Source organism: Cyclopterus lumpus, chromosome 12 (genome assembly GCF_009769545.1).
Source record: "Cyclopterus lumpus isolate fCycLum1 chromosome 12, fCycLum1.pri, whole genome shotgun sequence".
NCBI classification, from domain to species: Eukaryota; Metazoa; Chordata; class Actinopteri; order Perciformes; family Cyclopteridae; genus Cyclopterus; species Cyclopterus lumpus.
Genome location: NC_046977.1, coordinates 7694526 through 7713868, shown reverse-complemented (window position 1 = coordinate 7713868; position 19343 = coordinate 7694526). Strand labels below are relative to the sequence as shown.

The window sequence follows — 19343 nt, the reverse complement described above, 5'->3', positions numbered from 1 at the left end:
TACGTGCTTAATGTGGTAATATTATATACCAAGTGATGAATTGAACATGAAGCAACCCAAGAGAGCACTTTGCAATCCTTTGAGGACTCGTTAAACAGTTATAACGGAGGTGCCGGGCAGAAAGGGGGGAAATAACTCATCTGCTCTTGTTGTAGTTCAGCATATGATTGCATGCCAATAATGACTTAATTCAGATTCATACAATTTAACATTTGAAAAGATTTACTTGCCACAGACAATGGGGAGGTAAGTCAGTATCGGTCTTTTAATGGGATTAACAGACAATGAGAAAAATATAATAAATTGCCAGTTTTATCTTTTAAATATAATCCAGAAAACTGTCAAAGAATAAGACTGAAAATACCTGTGAATGATTCAATAATGAGAGATGGAGGAGAGATAACAAAAGAGGAGTCGACATTCTCCGCACGGACACTGGAGTATTATTTCACCCGTCTGTGATATGTCAATATCTTTGAACCGAGAGGCAGACACACACACACACACACAGACACACACACACGGACACCCAGACACCCAGGAAATACGTGGTGATGCAGATAAATTCTAAAGTCGTCACAGTTTTGAGGTTTATATGTCAAATGGGAATTTAAATTATTTGTAATTGTTTGCAATATACAGATACTTAACATTTAAAGATCTCTCATTGAGTCAGGTTTTCCCTTATTTTTTTATTTTATTTGTCCACTGTATGTGTGTCAAATCAACATAGTCCTGAAAGCTTTTCTATATTCTCCTTTGATTCCCCCCCCCCCCCCCCCCCCCCTCGTTCATTCACTCTATTATATGCCCTTTCTGTAGTCTATATCTTCTTTCATTGCTTTTAACCACAGCTGATAACAAAAAGAGTCTATAGAGCAGTAACATCCTTTCCAACGCTGTAGAAGTACATCATGTGCTCAGCCATGGATGTGTAGCCTCGGGGTTTCAGCCATTTCTTTCTGTTATGTCTCAGAAGCTGTCTGGTTCTTTGATTTATGCAGTGAATTAAAATGCAGACCAACATGTTTGGAAAGGAAAACTCCCCTGAAGTGACACATGTTTGGATGAAACTAGTAGATTCATTCAGTGTAATTAGTCATTAAAGAAGGCGACGTGGACGGATAAGGAGCCTCATTGTTTGTGTCGGTTTGAATGTCACAGTGGAGAAATACATCTCCATATTCAAGCTGAGAAAAAAACAGGAAAGTCAACAGATCAAGTTTGTTCGTTTTATTCATTCATGAAAAATACCTTCTTTTTTTTTCTTCTTTTTTTTTTAGATCTATTTTTTTCCGGGTTTGTTTCCCCAATGTTGTGCATTTTCACAGTTTTAAATATATGCCAGAACTGACCCATTTTCAAGTATTGGTGTAAAAGTCAAAGCTAAACAAAAGTACACAAACTGCTTTAACTATTTCAGTGCTGCGGAAAACAAAACAAACAAAATGAGAAACACACAAAGTTGCTCACTTTATCGTCTGTGCTACATTTAGGGTTAATAAACATGGGGCTGTGTTGATTTCTTTTTGGAGGGACGACGGCAAGATTAACCTTTTTATATTTCATGGGATAGAAGTCAAAGTCAAGAAATGAAGGCAGGCAGGCGATCCCGAGTGTGAACGTGGGATTTAAATAAAGGGGTGTTGATCCACTGATTTCGTGGTAGTTCAATAACTACATAATAATCAGAAGTGAAGGTAGCAGCCCTCACTTTCATCCACTCGGCTCAGCCCGACAAGCAGAACCAACGACAACAAAGAATCTTCCACATGGCTAAATTTTTGCATTGTTAATGTTTCTCTGGAAATACAAATATGCACGATGCATTTAATGATGAAAAACAACTGAAAACAGGCCCGTTATTAAATGTCAGGAGTTCATGAGTTACTAACAATGTAACTATATACGAGTGCATAGTTTTGGCTTTGTCCAATTTTGGCATCTTTGGCCCTCCATACAACAAACAATGTGCCATTTTGTTTTTCTGTGGCTTATTAAAGGAAGCACATAAAGCATTTATGAAGTGCTTCTGTTATGTTAACATAAAATACACATCATTAACACATCTCAACAGATTCAGACACACACACGCACACACACACACACGCACACACACACAAGCACTCACACACACACAGACGCGCAGAAGACAATCCGTGCCCTAATCCTACAATATATGCTGTTGATAGTTGACAGGCACCCGCTCGATGACCTCAATACTTCCATTTCTCTTTCACATTAAAACATGTATCACTTCCTGATTATTAGTAAAAACCGGTGTGTTTGTGCATATGGCTTTGTAGCATGTGCACGTGTTCGGACGGTCCACGTGCAGATAAATGAGTTCTCGCTGCCAATGTACTGCTGTGACAATCAGATACCACACCAGGCCTGCTGCTTTCCCCCCAGGGTGTGTGGGTGTACATGTGTGTGAGTGTGTGTGTGTGTGTGTGTGTGTGTGTGCTCTGTCCCTGTTTTATGACAAGGACGTAACCTTTCCTGCACCGTGTTTGTGAGAGAGAGAGAATCATGACTCAACAACAGCAGAACCACATCAGTGGAACTCCTCATTCTACCTAAATCCCTCAAATGGGATTTGTCACATGTTGTGAGTGCGCTACGCATCTGCGTGCCAAGGTTTAATGTCATTAAATGTAGTCCAGCTCAAGTACCGTCCACGATGTCCGTGGGTCATTGCAAGACACTGCGAGGCCGGTACGGCTACGACTTGAGGTGAAAGGTTGACTGGGTTTGGTTTATAACATGAGCCGGAGCGTTCAAAACAAGCCACACATCAAAATAACTTGTGCTTGACATCCAAGTTGGGCTTGTTAAATGTCACAGTTATTTTAGGCCGGCTATTATGTCGAAATGGATTTAATTTTGCCACCCTTCATACCCGCCGCTCGACAGTCTGCAGTGCGTTGGATGACTTTGACAGCTCGCCTCAGCCAAAAAACACTTTGACCTTGGCCGTTGCCGTTTGACCTCACTTAAACCTCAACCACGACTCTCGCGTTGCGTGACACAGACTCAGCACAGTTCTGCCCATCTAGGACATGCAAGTGTGTCACTGCCGATCTAATTATGACAGCAGTCCCCCAATAGCCTCCTCCTCCTCCTCTTCTCCCTTCGCCCTGCGACCCGGCCTGGAGCGAAGGCTATCGCGGCGAAGGCGTGAAACGAGCCGAGCAGGAGTGTCTATATACAAAGCAGCTCAGTTTGTGGCATCGGATGGACACGACGGGTAGATGTTTGAGCTCTGGTTCAGCTTAGCTCTTGTGTGACTGCATGTTAAATATGAAGCGAGAGCCAGGAGACGCTTAGCTTCACATAAAGCATTGAAACGCCCGCTGATTCTACCTTTTTCCAGTCTCGTTAAATTGAGCAAACTGTCGGCTGAAGCTTCATACTTAGCTTACACGCATGAGAATGGTATTAAGAGAAGGGAATAGGCATATTTCCCAAAATGTCAAATTCTTCCTTTCAGTCTTGGTAGAAATAGTACTTGCTGAATGAGTTGATGGATATTTGCGTTGTACAGTCGCTAGTGAGGAGATGCTGATGAACTGAAATAGCAGCAGCTTACTGATCAGTAAAATACATGAGCAGGTCAGATTTGCACGTACATTATGTCTTTGGTTTGAGGCAAAACACGGGAACCTGGTGAGAGCACTGAGCTAGCAAGATGTTTGGAACATCTGAAAGTGAAAAACTGGCCTTTAACAGAACAAACTTACCGAGCTCATTAAGAGATTTTTAAAAGAGAATGTGTGCATAAATAACTTTTTACTTCCCGCGATGCCAAAATCAGCATCTCTCTCTCTCTCTGTGCTTTTAAGTGTTTGGAGTTTGCAGCTGAAGCACTTTTTTTTTTCTTCTTTTTTTTTTTTTTTAAAGATTAAGCAGGCATCATCTCATTTAATGTTGATATCGAGCTGACCAGAGCTGTTTGTGTATGCGTGTTTGTGTCTTATATTTGCTGGCGGTAAAATAAAGGGAGACAAACCCCCACATGGGCAGAGAAGTGGGTCATCTATATGCCGACCGAGCAGCCGGGATCAAACATGCGTGCCTCCTGCTCTGCTCTGCTGGGGCAGATGAAGACTACAGGTGACGGAGGATGAGGGACATGACTACCGTCAGCACGAGAGACACGTTTTGATGTTGGTTTTACAGAGAGAAAAAGGGGTGTTATTGATTTAAAGGAAGGCCACAATTATAAATAGAAATATGTCGAGGATTGTCCAGATTGACAGCGCAGCAGCAAATATCCTGCCGCTGTCATCCTCCAGTTATTAAGCATCCGGTTATTTCTCCTGTCTGTGTGGCTGCGTATTAATCAAAGTATCGACGTGAGCGGTGCAAACACAGTTACTCACTGTGGCGAGAAAAGAGTCCGTCGGACAGGATTGATGCAACGAGAGACGGGACGGAAGGGAAAAAGGGGCCCTGAGATGGAAGCGATGCAGAGGAAGGAAAACACGTGTTCTGATGTTGAAGGCAATGCCTCCAAACAGAATAAGGTGAATGAAACGAGGTTAGCTGACGAGTGCTGTTGAGTACGATGTGCTCAAGTTGCTCTCGCACGTCATTGTGTCGAGTGCTACGGACGAGGGTTGGCTTTACCGGTGTTCTCTGTATCAGTACAGAGCATCACGTCTGTTGCATAACGCACTGGAAACACAACTGGTTGTGTAACTGTGTTTACGCGTAATGCTGGTTGAACTCGTGAGACAATACATCTGTCGTGTAAATGCAACTGCACATAAAAGCCTTTCAGACCCGGGGTTCTTCTTCTGTGGTATCGTGTCCGTGTTCTCAAACCCACACAGTCCAGCACCAGCGTGTCTGGAAGAGACTGGACGATTTGAGCAAAAATACTGCATTGCACTGTGTTTAAGGCAAAAAAGTTTGCAATGAAAAGCGATGTAAACTTAAGGCAGCATGGATTGAATGTCTTGCATGTTGTTGTTGTTGTTTTTTTTTGTTTTTTTTAAAAGTCCTAAAATCTAGTATGTCACCCAATGCAACAACAAACAAAATTAAATGCACTCTTCCCAGCCCATAAATAAAAACACAACTGGTATTCATACACGAGGTTTGTGCACATGTAAATACTTAGATCCACCCAAACGCCATATCACTTGGCCCGAAACAGCCAAAATATAAAACTGAAATAAAAATAATAAAAAGATTTCATTTAGCACAGTGCGACCCGACCCAGTTTGAAGGTAGAATGGTTGCAGTTTGTTCACTCCAGTCTCAAAAGTGTGTTCAAGCCCCTTCCACCTCACCCCTCCCCTCCCACCACACCTGGTCAGAGCTTACTCAGAGGTGGTTTCGTTTGCCAGTTTTTCTCTATTTCTTTTTTGTTGTTGTTGTTTAACACAAGAGAGAAGAATATAGAGGCAAAAAAAAGGGAAAGGGTTAAAGCAGTGAGAGCTGGTGACGAGCAGGAACAAAAGAAAGAGACGAAATAAGAGATGATACGATTAAGGTATCCAAGGCCAGTCTGGTCAGTGAAGCAGGTCAGTATTTAGGTGGGATGACCACCATGGGGTCACCGTTCTTTGGCCGCCACATCAGCACCTGGGCGTCATTGGCGTTGGGCTTGACCATGGCGTTCGAGGAGATGGGCTCATTCTTGCCCAGGATCTGGGGTTGTTCCTGGGTCACGGGCTCGTTCAGCGCAGCCCTGTCACCCAGAGGCTTCTCTGGGTCCACGTGGATGTGAAGCCGCATCCTCCAGCGGATCGTCTGCAGCACGAGTGTCTCTGAGGTGGCCGGGTTAATGGCCACCAGCCACGTCGTGAAGCTCTGGTCGCGGCGGATGCTGCTAAGCTGAGGCACGTTGCTGTCGCTGACGGGCACACCCCAGGTCACGCTGGGGTAGAAATTGTCATTCATACTAACGGTGAACTTGCTGTCCTTCTTGGTGGGGCCCACCACGGTGCAGGTCTCCGTTGTGTTGCCGTACCACGGGTAGTTCACTCCATCCGAGTCGCTGATGGCCTGGATTTTGCCATCACGCAGGTCGGGGAGCTCCCAACTTGACCTGGAAGTTGAAAGTCACAGATGAGAATTTACCCAGAAATGGCGCTTATAGACATTTAGTGGCTGTAGAGATTAAAGGCTAATAACATTGTGTTACACATTTGGTCTATTTATACTTTTGGTCATCATTTTTTAGCAGTTATGATAGCGAACAACAATCAAGCTGTTTTTGTGAAATGTATGATATTGCGTAATTGCAGTTGAACTTTATGCACACACAAGTGCAGTGAGCCAAGGTTTAAACCAGGAAATTGTAAACTGACATGGATGGTTATTTTGTCAAAAACTCATTTCAATCTGATGTCATTTTATCATTTTCATCACTGATATGAATCATGGCCAAAAAGTAGAAAAATAAGACCCAAGTTGTAATAAACCATCTTTTAAATGTGTCTCTGGATTCCTCGCGTAAAAAGCTCTCCAGTCTCATCCTCTTTGTATAATAGCGGAGAAATTGCAACTTAATAGTTTGACAAGTCTCCTTCTTGGTGTCATTACCAACAACACGTGACAGACACAAGGAAATGACTCAAAGCCTCACAGTTGGATCTTCCGGCCAATTTCATAACCGCAGAAAAAAAATAGAATACGACAAATAAAATACTGTGACACACACACACACAGCAGGCGGCACTGAACAGCTCAAGTGACCCGGCACCTCTGGACTGTCTGTCTGTGGATGTTCTGCCCACAGCAGGAATGAGATTACCTTTCATTCACTGAGGACGAGATAACAGTGAGATCCCCCGCCACGTGACTTCCTGCCTGCTTGGCCTGGTCTCACATTCTGATTTATGTATTCACCCAGGGGGTGAGATTAGCATGTCATGCATGATAATGGCTGGCCCTTGTGTGTGTGTGTGTGTGTGTGTGTGTGTGTGTGTGTGTGTGTGTGTGTGTGTGTGTGTGTGTGTGTGTGTGTGTGTGTGTGTGTGTGTGTGTGTGTGTGTGTGTGTGTGTGTGTGTACAGTTCTGTTCTGAAAAAAAATTCACCTAATCCTCTAAACTGACAAAACAATTTTGTAGAAATTCTCCATTTTGTCAGGAACTCAGACGATATTTTAACGGTGAGCACGTGAAGCAGAGCCGACTGCACACCGCTGAGAAACTTTACTCATGAGTGGAGAAGGCATTGCAGCGATACGGCTCACTTCCTGTTTTTGTCTTCACTGCCTGCTTTGTCACATCAAAATGGTCTGACATCAGTGTTGTGAGTGAACCCCAGATAGAGATATATATATATATAAAATATGTTTAAAGGGTTAGTTTCACATATTGTGGTTGAAATAGTTTACTAAATAATGGACACATGGTTGATTCATTGTAAACTTGACTAGACTAAATGAAACACTGAAAGTTCAAATGTAATCATCTGACATCAGTGTTATGAGTCCCAAATATATATATATATATATATATATATATATATATATATATATATATATATATATATATATATATATATATATATATATAATGAATCAACCAACCAAATATATATATGATTGATTCATTGTAAACTTGACCGGACTAAATGAAACACTGAAAGTTCAATTGTATAAAATATATATATTTTTAACAATATTCCCTTTTTTTTTTACATAGTTCATGGTGTTAAATAACAACCAGTTTAAAATCAAATAAACACTTCTGGATCATGTTACATTGTACAAATGGTTTCATTGAGAAATGGGGCGACATGGAAACAACGCTCATTTCCTGTTTCTGCAACTTTGCCGACACATTCGTTTGCATGTTGCAGGCAAACAGTTTAAGACTTTAGAGGATCAGACCTCTGTTGATGAGGCGTAATAACAGATGGCGACGATTGGATCAACTTTGTAGGAGTAGAAGGGAAGAAAGAGGGTGCCAATGCAATTAATGAATCAATTACAGCGTGTTTAAGCCTCACCACGTGTATGTCTTGTGTGTAGACTACCAAGTCTGTAATATTAATTTACACGTCGAGCCTTCACGTTCATTTTAAGAAACATTACTGCGATTGCAAATTGTATCAAACTGTAACAACCGATATTCATTAATCTTTTTGTTTCACTTCTGCCACGGCTCCTATTTTTAGCAGCGTGACATTTTTAGGGCAACACAAGACGCCTCGTGTAATCCACACATGCCAGTTGATAAATACACACATCCTGCTCAACCATACAAAGCTGTACCACAGTAAAACCATTCTAAAAAGGACGGGCTCCAACACACAGGGAGGAGAGGTGATGAATGTGTCCAGAATCCAGATCATCCAGAGCCAACAGAGAAATCATCCACATTCCCGTCTTCAGACATTTTGTCCAATTACAGCACGCTGAAGCTTTATTGCCATCAAAGAAACTACTTAGTATGAGAGTCTCAGCAGTGGGAGCAGAATCGTCTCTCGCATCCTAAGAGCGGCTTCAAAAGTGGCCTTAATGTGGACTTTAATACTGGGGTATACGATGATATTGAAAGTACGTATTTTAAGTGGAGTAGAACATAGATGATGGTTATTTTCGGCTTGTGATAAGTTTGATGTATATCTGATGTATTTCCTGCGTTTGGAGCTTTGTTTCTAAGCATGTATCTATCATATGTGAAATTGCATGATTACTATCGGAAAGATTGTTCTGAAAAAGTTACATTTAACCTCAAATGAACTGCTCCTGTGCCAGCGGTTTCACAGAGTACACGCTACGCTGCGTCCCGTTGGTTGTGTAGGTAATACATCTCAAAAGGACTCTGTTACACCTTGAAAGATGAGAGAAGCTACAGTGTGAGTCCAAGTAGCCGACAGAACACTGGGTATTAGTAACTGTCTCGAATGTTATGTTTTGGGCGTCAAAGTCTATTTCTTCTCTATAGTGTGTTTCAAAATTAGACGTTTTTGAATGAGTCTATGTTCCTTTCATAGGAACAATACATCACTAACAAACCTTAACAAAAGAGCATGGTAATACAAGATAAAAGAGTAAATATTAAAGCTTGGATAAAGAAAAAAAGAAATACAAATGCAGTTTACAAAAGTCATTGATTATATTGGACTTTTGGAAAGTAATGGAGGACTTTCTCTCTCTCTCTCTCTCTCTCTCTCTCTCTCTCTCTCTCTCTCTCTGTTTCTCTCTCTCTCTCTCACACACACACACACACACACACACACATAGGACTATGTACACTGGGTTTGGGGTGTTGGGGAGGGGACTGCGTCACTAATCTTAGACGTGCAGCTGCAATGTCTACAGATAACACGTATTATGGGTACATTTCAGCTTGTGGTTGCCTGCTGCAGGATATAAGAATGCTACTTTTCTAACGTGTGTACCAATATGGCACTCACACACATACACACTCATTGGAAAAAGAAAGGGACAAAGAATGAGAACGAGGCCTATTATCTGTGTCATACGCATCTTTTCTTAAAGATTGTTTTGCCCATGATTGTCACCGCTGGTGCAAGATAACTGTGTATTGACAAGTGGAGGGATCTGAAAGGTCATAGCAATTATTTTCCATCACAATGTCCTGCTCTCATATCTGTCAGGTTTTGAAGTGGCCTGCAGCCACAAGCCCACAAACTGAAGATAGCTCAGCTACTGAGTGAACATTAAAGTTCACTTACAGACAGTTCAATTTATTTTACTTTTCCATTTTTTTCCATTTATGAATACAGACGTATGATCTGTGTGATGAACAAACTTGAAATGATCTGTGTAGTTCTATTAACTCATTAACTATAGCTTCAATTGTAAATTCATTAATTGATTAGTCGATCAAGAGAAAATTATTTTGAAACTATTTTGATAACAGATTTATTATTTCAGTCATTTAAAAGTAAAAAGTTGTGCTCATTCTCAGCGTCCAGCATGAGTTGCTGCATGCTCTTTGTTATGATAATATGAGTACATTTGAAGATGTCCCCATGGCGCTGAGACGTCTTGACTGCCATTTCTCCATTTCATAGAACAAACAATTAACTGATTAATAGAAGAAGTTCTGAATTGTGGCAGGAGTGGCAGTTACAGCAAATAAACCGAACCAAGCTTTAAATACTTTATTCACCAGTTGTAATTATTATAACTGTGAACTATGTTCATTTAAAAATATATATATATTTCTCATTAATGCCTTGTTATTGAGTCTGCCCATCACCTAATGATGTTGAACACAGTCAAAAACAAACAAAAAAACAAACAAACAAGAGAAGAGCCCACGATACTCACATCCCTTTGTTTCCATACGTATTGTAGAACTCCATGTGGTTACAGGCTTGAATCCAGCCAATGGTCCATGTCTCTTTACTGGCGACTGGCGGCACAAGGACCCGGGCATAAGCTCGGAAGTGCGGTGTCCGGTAGCGCAGGACCACGCTGGATGACTCGTCGATGCTGGTGGGGTTGGGGTCGATGGAAGTGTTCACCTCCAGGACGATGATACTGTCTCGGAAACTCTTGGGCTTACACCTGATACTCTGGATACAGCCCATTGCATTAAATAGCAACACAATCCACAACAACGTCCAGAGGTCTGGAGAAGAAGAAAGACGCATGGAAACAGCAAGAAAATCACACCAGGTGGATCCACATCATGTTTTGCAGAAAGAAAAGCTTACCAGATTAAAAAGTGCTTATTCATAGCAGACGGTCTCGTTAAAAAAAAAAAAAAAGGGAAAAAAGCCATGCATCTTTGATGCAAAACTACTTTCAGAAAAGAAGTAGAAGCCAGGCCTAGAAGATCTTCCTATTTGTTGAGCGCATGCTTTCCGGTGCGTAAACGCAACTTCATCAAACAAGTACAGCTACAATAACTTTCCTTTATCCGTGCAATGATGTTTTCATGCGGTCAAGTTACAAGTCATCGCCTCCTTAATGCGCTTTTATCACATAAGGACTTGACCTTTTGGCGACATGCATCCATTGGAGAGGTGCGCGTAAAAGGCTCCGGTTAATTATGAGCTAAATAATTAACAAATACTACTAATGTTACATCTTGGCGTCATATTATCTTTTGTGTGATTCTTTATGTCATTCATTACCAGCTATTCAAAGGTGAATGCTCTCTGCCCAGCTGGTGACAAGAGTCATAATCAAAAATGTTGTGCTGGACCAGTGCACGCGGACAGTTATAGAGGACTAATGGCAGCTCAGAGGGGACGTTCATATTATGTGGAGCAGCCTTATGTCCATTTAATCCGCAATAGCCCCACTTCCACACAATACAACAAAAAGTGTAATTTGACGATTTAAGCGCGTTATACTGAACGATTGTAATACACGTGTGGATTACCGGCTATGGTCTATTTTGGGCGGACAAAAAACAACATGCAAAAATAAAATAAAATAAAAAAAAAGTCTACCTATAAAACAGTGCACTGGAAAGTATCCAGTGTCTGTAGCAGCAGGGTGAAATCCTGGAGAAATTCAGAGTGAACGGCGGCGCACACAGTTCGTCGGTCCGAGAGGTGATTCCGGTATCTCCTTCACACTCGCTCCCGTCATTACAGATGCAAATTATTTCACCGTCCCACACGGAGAGAGGCAGCACTTCCACAAGCACTGAAATATAGTCCAGTTTCAGACGGAGCACTGCAACATCCAAAGGACACCGCCGGGTCAACTTTAGCACCAATTTCAACGGAATCCATTCTTAGATTTAAATTATTATTTTTTAAAAGCAGACTATAATGCCTCGGAAGGGAGAAAATGCCAGCTGTCACATAGTTGGACCGAGCGGACAGTTGCAGCCCTGTCTGTGATGGGATGCAGTTCAGCCCAAATTCCTGCCCAAGCTGTCATTTCTCCGTGCTCGTCCCATCGCTGCCACGGCAGGTTCACCCCGCTCCGTATTGGTCTATTTCAGCTGCCTGGGAAGCAAGCTTTATAAGTATCTCTGAGGCGACACTTCCGCTCTGAGCTGCAGGCATGCTGGGAAATGTAGGCGCCAACAAGAGGATAACATTATACACATTTTAGGAGTTCACCTCAAACCACTTTCTAGGCTGCGAGCCTCTGGATGTCGAAAAGGATACGTTGTCCTTTGACGTATGTCCCTTTACACATGTGCACGTTATAATAATTATAATAATGTATTATAGCCTTATCAAAGGCTATAGTCTTTGTGTAGCAGTGAATTACTGACTTGATCACATTCGTTTAAATAATTAACTTGGGGATAAATAAATAATATTATGAACTTATTCGTGTATTTTATTTACCTGTATGTTTGTTTATACGTATAGTCCTATTATAAGATGGCTAATATTCAACTGTAATTGCCCTCAACATTCATGCCAATTAAGATGCAGGTCTGGATATCTATGTTGTCCAAAAAAAAAATGACAAAAAGAATCAATATGTTCTATTGTTCTATCGTGTTTTGATCATGTGGTGTGATTTGATCTTTTTATTAGCTGTGTGTGTTCAGGAGCATTGCAGCCCGTTGGCAACCCTCCCCCCCTGTCTCAATAAAGCTGACGTCATAACAGGGTGCTCCTCTGTCCTGCTCCTGTCTGTTTAAGCACCTTGGAGAACTCCGCTCCTCAGCAGAGCGCACTGCAGAGGTGGAATCGGGTTTATGCGTAAACTACGTCAAATCCGCACGGAAGTGCCGAGTGCTGCACTGGCTGGGCTGCCTCGTCTTCGCCCTTTGTTGATGATGTCGGCCGACGGTTAACCGTTTCATGTTTTGCCTGAGTCGCTCTGTGCTGGATCCCCCCATCCCCCCGCCCCACCCCCCGTGTCCTCGCTGCCTGGATATCAGAGGTGTTATGATTTAGAGCGATGCGTTGTGCTTCATATTCATCATCCGCTTGGTAAGATGACACCGTGTATTGCGTATTTTCGTGCACATTTCCGACACCGAGCCTGTGTTGTCAGCGATACGCGCAGCGAAAAGCACCTGTTCGCCGTGTGGTTGCGCCATGCTGTGGCGTAACGAGATGCTCATGTTGTTATTTTATCTCCATGCTGTAGATCGGGTTTCACTGGATTGGCCGAGGCGAGATGCCATTCAAGAGACTCTCCCAGCGTGCATGGGGTTGCGGTATAAACAGCATGGCCATCGCACATTCCACTGGGTCTAAATATATCTATTAAGGCCACAGGAGGGGGGAGGACTTGTGTCGTTTATCCTGGGAGGTTTCACTGTCGTGGTGAACTCGCACCACTTGAATTATCTTCCGGAGATTGGAAATCGGTTTGAGGAGAACTTGGCCCCATCCAAAACATGCCCTCGAGTTACAATGTGAGATCGAGGGCTCGGGAGAGAAACAACGTCCTGACGAGACCCGAGTTCGTATCCCTGAACCAGCCTCTCCGCGGCGGCGGCGGAAATGGCAGTGGCGTCGGCGGCCCCTCGGAGAGCCGAGGCGGCGCGAGGCGACCGGGTCCGATCAAGCACCAAACCAGCCTGCCGAGTGAAGAACCGACCGACAGTGGCAGTAAGGACAAGAGAGAGCCGGGCAAAATGCCGGAGGAAGACTGCATGCTGCTGAACCCTTCATTCAAGGGGATAGCGATGAACTCCCTGTTCGCCATTGACATCTGCATGTCCAAGCGCATGGGGGTGTGCGCCAACACGTCCTCCCCCTGGGGAGGCTGCCGCTCCATGGTGGCCCTGTTAGCGCTCACGGGGCACGGCATCACGTGGATCATTGGCACTATCGTGTGTCTCGCGAGGAGTAACACTCTGGCAGGGCAAGAGGTGCTGGTCAACCTGCTGCTTGGTAAATGCCACACCCACACTCACCATCTAAAATCTCTCTAACAACTTGAGTAGCAGTTCGGTACCCAGAATGCACCGCACAGGAGGAGCGAGTCACTAGAAATGACATGCGTTCACAATCTGCTTTCCCTTTTCCGGCTGAGAATTCTCATATTCACATCCTGTCTTGGTAACACTTGTAAAGGTTGGCTGATGAAATCCAGCCGTGTCATTCTCCACTGTGTTGTAACTGCAAACAATGCTCCTGCCATACAATCACATACATTTTTAATGAGGGTTTAAGTTGTATTTTCAATTATGAATACATCTTTTGTACACACCTCATAGATCCTGGGATGCTAAACAGGTCTCCACAACATGACCACCTAAAGATTGAACTTATGGCTGATTTATTAGTGCTCTATAAAGTATTGATGAATTATTTATTTAACATTATAAAACCATTATAGGTAAAACTTTAAATATAAGGTATGGCTTGTTAGAAAGTGGTACCAGTTTGTGTTTTAAAACTGATAACTTAATGATACCAAATGGTCCCTAATCCTTAATCATTGTTCTGATTGTCACATTACACACATTGTGCTAATTGTCCCTCAGCAACAGAGAAAAAGAGAAAATCAGCAAATTCAGATTTTGTAAAAGACAGAATGTCCACATGTGTCACTTTTGTTCAGTAAAGTCAATATGTTGTATTAAAGGGAGGGTTTTTATCATGTGTTTTTCATGGTGTTGATGCAACTTCTTATTATGCGTTACACCTTACGATTATGTAATGTAACCATAGATGCAATGCACAAAGTACTGCCTCCAAATGACAAATATATCTAAAGGTAGTATTTTCTGCTGAGTTGCAGACAAGTGTACACACACACACACACACACACACACAGACCAAAACACAGATTAATGACAAAAGAGCAGTACAAATCTCCTGGCTGTGGCTACATGAAGCTCTGATTGGAAGCCAGTAAGTCTCTGGATTTAGGACACTAAATTGTGTTGCATTGTGTTTGGGACATTGTTCAGCCCCGAATGCTTGTTGATTATTTGTCGGTCCAGGATAATTTATAGTCTATTGCGTTCTGTCAGGAGAAAATCTACTAACATGCTGAACAGTGGGGGATAATTCATATTTAACTGACTGAAATTCAGTTTTGTTTTCACCCAACAGGAAAGTAATCAGCTCAGACTGGACTGTCTGGACAGATTTGGTTTAATTCAGTCTACTGCCATCAGCGTATAAACTGTGCAGTGCAGAAATATTTCCCATGTAGTGTTTTGAAATGACTGTCTCCAAGACTACTGAACATGTCCGAGACTCTGCAGAGGATGTCCTCATCCGTATCAACCGAGGTGCAGCTCTGTTTGGTGTTTTCTGGTTTCCTCTTCTTCTTCTTTGTAACTCAGTTTTTCCAAATATATATTCGTTGAAAAAGGAAACATTTAGCCAACTAGTAGATGCTTCAGGTATGCAGAAGTGATTGCAACAATATCATCACTACCGTCGCTTCTCCACATGAGATCAGATAAGTGAGTCAATACCGAGAGTCCTCTGAATACTCCTTGTCCTGGATTTGAGGCCTGCGTGGATGATGACAGTAACAAACAGACATGACATCACACGGCTGTTGTCTTTAATTCCCTTTTCATTATGCATGATGAAACAGATAGGTCATCATTATATATTTAGAGTTTCTTACCTGTGTGCAGTTCCAAACTTTCTATTAGCAAAAGAATCCAGCAATAATTGAAGTGGCTATAATCAATATTATTATTGTATTATTACTACTTGAATGTGAAAGGAAACACTTGTGGTGACAAAGCAGAGAACTATCAGCCAATCAGTATCGTTGTCTCATTTTGGATCACTCTCACTACTCTTGTCTTCTCTTTTTAACCACAGGAGGCAACTTTCTTCAGTGCAAAAGCTCTAAAAACCTTTCCGTGTGCTGCCTGTCGATCACCCACCGGCAAACCAATAAAGTGTGTGACTAGCTGGGGAACACGTGGAGCATTTAGCAGCTAAAGAGACAGATTATGTGCACAGGAGTTGGTGGAGACCAAAACAAAGCTAAAAAGAGAGGGAATTTACTTCCATCAGAAAGACACAAACAAGACTCCAATTGATTGATCATGTTGCTCCATTTGTGCTGGATGTGTAAATACACATTTAAAGTTCACCATATTGATTTTTAATTTGCTAAAATGTCAGTACAACTTTTCTACACTTTTCTTTTAACACCACCAGGACAACCATCTTGATCAGGACCTTTCGTGGCCAAAAAACATCAAAAAGCAAAAAAACAGATTTCTGCACAATAATCCCTTCTATAATCAGTCAGTTGAAGGGGCACCGCAAACAGGCTTGGATTTACAGCTGATAACATTCATTATTATTGCTTGGCTCACCTCACCTGGGCCCTGCGGCAAAGTCCTCACTCGCATCTCATCAGTTCCCTAGTCTGCTTCGCTTATGTCCTGAACACTTTTTACTTCTTAAACTTGTCTGCCCACCGCTCTTTTGTCCCTTCACCTCTTCCTTTGGCATGTAGATGTCTCTTCCTCCTCACTGGCCTGTCTTTAAGGAACTGGAATAGAAGTGAAAAAGCAATGGCCCTGTTACGACAGCCAGTGGAGGACTGGAATGAGAATTAGGCCAGCATAATCAATTTGTCAGACAACTGACAGTGATTTAGCGCGTGGCTGGTTGAGTGTGTATAGAGATGGCAGCGTTGAACAGAAGTTAAAGACAGCAATGGGAGGGATATTTTTGGGACGGCCATGGAGCTATAAAAGGCTTCTGCAAATGTCCGGTATGTGGACTCAAAGCAAATGCTAGACAGTATTGTATGCCTGATTGGTTATTCTTGGTCACCACGATATCTGTTTGGACATGTACTATAGTTTTTTCATGCTTTATTTGAAGATTCGCTGTATTATATAAAATGCTGTCCACTGAGGAAGTGTGTTACTCTTAGATGTTAATTATCTGTATAATACTCTTATCACGATTGTTCTTTCCTGTATTGTTGACTGATTTATCAAAACTAAGTCTTAATCCTCCACCACTGGTATTGTCTAGCTTATAGCCTTTCAGAAATGATTTTTTGCCTTTATAATAACTGCCGTTTTTCCACAGCCCTCATTCTTGACATCCTGACGGTGGCTGGACTCCAGAGGCTGGTGAAGCGCAGAGGACCGTGGGAGATGGCGCCGGGCTTCATGGACTGCGTCGCGATGGACATCTACTCCTTCCCTGCTGCTCACGCCAGCCGGGCCGCCATGGTCTCCAAGTTCTTGCTGTCTCACCTGGTCCTGGCTGTGCCGCTACGCATCCTGTTGGTGCTGTGGGCCCTCCTGGTGGGCATGTCCCGGGTGCTGCTGGGGAAACACCACCTAACTGATATGGTGTGTGGCTTTGCGCTGGGCATGCTCCACTTTAGCTTGATGGAGTCGGTGTGGCTCACATCAAGCACCTGTCAGAATCTTATTTCCATCAGCACGCTCAGCTGGAGCCCCTTTTTCTGAGCTTTTGATATGAGGCTATGCTCGCACACAAGGCTTATTTGATACACTAACCTCACAATGTCAAGGACTTAGGTCTGATGAAGTTATTTTTGTAAGGGTTTGAAGTTCTTATTGCAGGGTGTCAACAGAGAAGCATTCATATTTAGGAATCCGATGCTGGATTTGCATGTAGCATCTAAGACAGGCAGGTCACAAGACATCCCGAAACATTCATAATGCTTCACGAATCCTAGTAGCTAGTACTAAAACACGCCTCTACTGCTCCTGGCTCCCAATTAAGTACTAATGATAAAAGGAGAACTAAGACTACTGCAAGCTCATAATTTGGTGACAATGTAAATGTAGGATTTTGAAAGATTGTTTTTCGTTGTTGTTTTTTCGATTTGTGATGATTATACAGTATGAAAGCTGGCGCCATTTATCCATAACTGAACTATTCAACAAATGATCTCTTGAGTCTGTGTGCCTCTTCCTCTTTGCCATCTTACTTCCTTTTACGTCCTCCTTCCCTGCTACCTCTTCCTCTTTTCTCTTTTGTTTTGAATATTTGTGTTTTTCTTATTTGGAATGCTGATATACTTCAACTACATGGTGGAAGGCTATAATATTGGATGTACTACTAAAATATACAAAATGATTGTTGTTTGGACATCCCACATTGTTCCTTCTTTGGCATGACTATTATGTTTGTATATCTCTGAGGGGATTCTGTTCTTCTTACCGAATGTTTATCAAATATGAACCTTTTTTGATGACACTGAATTTAGCTGCTTGTGTAAAAGAAATGTCACACTCACGAAAAAATTTAATATTTTTCTTATGGGGGTAAAGTATCATTTCCTTATAACGTGCCATTTATGCTTTAATGAATTTAATGGGTTTTTTTATAGCAGATATTTCTCTTCAGCTCTTTCAATTCATGCTGCTGTAGTCAGCACATCAGCCTAACAGATGCTTATTTATGGTCAATGCTGATTGTGTGCCCCAAAAAACAACTGAAGCGTGTGTGTGTGTGTGTGTGTGTGTGTGTGTGTGTGTGTGTGTGTGTGTGTGTGTGTGTGTGTGTGTGTGTGTGCGTGTGTGTGTGCGTGAGTGCGTGCGGGAATATTGGCATACAAAGTAAAAAATATCAGTTAGAAATATCCGATTGAACAAATAATATTTTATTTTCACATTTTTTTTATGGACCTTTGATTAACAACTTCTGGGTTTTTTGTTGCAAGCTTTTTTTTGTGGTTTGATGTGTAAATACAGTTTGTTGTCGCCTACATTAGTTTTCATAGTTCTGTACAGGGATCTGTATGCCATGTTTGTACTTTGTTTTTTTCCAGCATTAATAAAAATGAGGCGGGCTGTCAGTAAAACGTGGATGTCTTTGTGTTTTTTTTTTTTAACATAAGAAGAGGTACATTGTTTGTTTTAATGTTCATTTTCAGGGTGAATGGTGTGGGTGTGAGGTGTTGTTTTGCATCTGTTAATCTGCAACAAATGTCTTAAATTGAAATTTGTGTCTGAAGTTGAATGAGGAAAACATAATTTGATAAATGTTAATGAATCTGCAAAAGGCTATCGGAAGCTTAACTGCCTATTTATTAGGCTGCTTTCTGCAACAAATTGTTATGATTGCTTCAATAATCAGATAGACTGTTAAGTATCACAAAAGAATAAAACAGTGGGAAACCCTATAAGTCACGAGACAGCTCTGACATGGCCATTATACATTTCTTGAAGGGGAAAATGCATATTTCTTACTACAAAAAAAGAAGGTAATTCAGTCTGTGTGTCTAAACAGCCTTACACACTAGTTTCCTGTCACGCAACTCTTGCCACAGAAGAGAGACAGGAAACAAGGCCAATGGTGTGTGCTCTGAAAGGAGGACTCTTTCTCTGACCATGCATTAATCAAAGATGTGTACAGTTCAGTTCTTTGTCCTCCGGTTTTCCAAATGTCACCAAAGATGTGCCACAACATTTAGTTTTAGGACCCACCCTTTTCACTAATTATGTAAATGAGCAAAATGTTGATGCATTAAAGTCCATCTTTATGC

The 19343-nt window shown here is 42.0% G+C and overlaps 2 protein-coding genes across 4 annotated transcripts; one reads left to right on the top strand and one right to left on the bottom strand.

The window, feature by feature from the left end:
* Nucleotides 1-3854: 3854 nt before the first annotated feature.
* Nucleotides 3855-11955, bottom strand: fam78ab (family with sequence similarity 78 member Ab). Of its 3 annotated transcripts, none has more exons than XM_034546248.1 (3): nucleotides 10658-11955; nucleotides 10269-10572; nucleotides 3855-6061 (listed from the first exon to the last, which is right to left on the bottom strand). In XM_034546248.1, exons 2-3 carry the CDS (start codon nucleotides 10529-10531, stop codon nucleotides 5536-5538), a joined length of 789 nt encoding a protein of 262 aa, XP_034402139.1. In that variant the 5' UTR covers nucleotides 10532-10572; nucleotides 10658-11955; the 3' UTR covers nucleotides 3855-5535. The 3 variants fall into 3 exon arrangements, with proteins under 3 accessions (XP_034402139.1, XP_034402141.1, XP_034402140.1); XM_034546250.1 differs by having other exon boundaries at nucleotides 11402-11919; XM_034546249.1 differs by having other exon boundaries at nucleotides 10269-11919.
* A 567-nt stretch (nucleotides 11956-12522) lies between these two features.
* On the top strand, nucleotides 12523-18663 carry LOC117740083 (inactive phospholipid phosphatase 7). The gene is made up of 3 exons (XM_034546247.1): nucleotides 12523-12856; nucleotides 13017-13768; nucleotides 16907-18663. Exons 2-3 carry the CDS (start codon nucleotides 13270-13272, stop codon nucleotides 17293-17295), a joined length of 888 nt encoding a protein of 295 aa, XP_034402138.1. The 5' UTR covers nucleotides 12523-12856; nucleotides 13017-13269; the 3' UTR covers nucleotides 17296-18663.
* Nucleotides 18664-19343: the final 680 nt, after the last annotated feature.

Coding starts and splice junctions, on each gene's coding strand:
- fam78ab (XM_034546249.1), bottom strand. CDS start 10,594: ATGCGTCTTTCTTCTTCTCCAGACCTCTGGACGTTGTTGTGGATTGTG. Junction 6,062..10,268: donor ACGTATGGAAACAAAGGGAT/GTGAGTATCGTG, acceptor TTCAACTTCCAG/GTCAAGTTGGGAGCTCCCCG.
- LOC117740083 (XM_034546247.1), top strand. CDS start 13,270: ATGCCCTCGAGTTACAATGTGAGATCGAGGGCTCGGGAGAGAAACAAC. Junction 13,769..16,906: donor GCTGGTCAACCTGCTGCTTG/GTAAATGCCACA, acceptor GTTTTTCCACAG/CCCTCATTCTTGACATCCTG.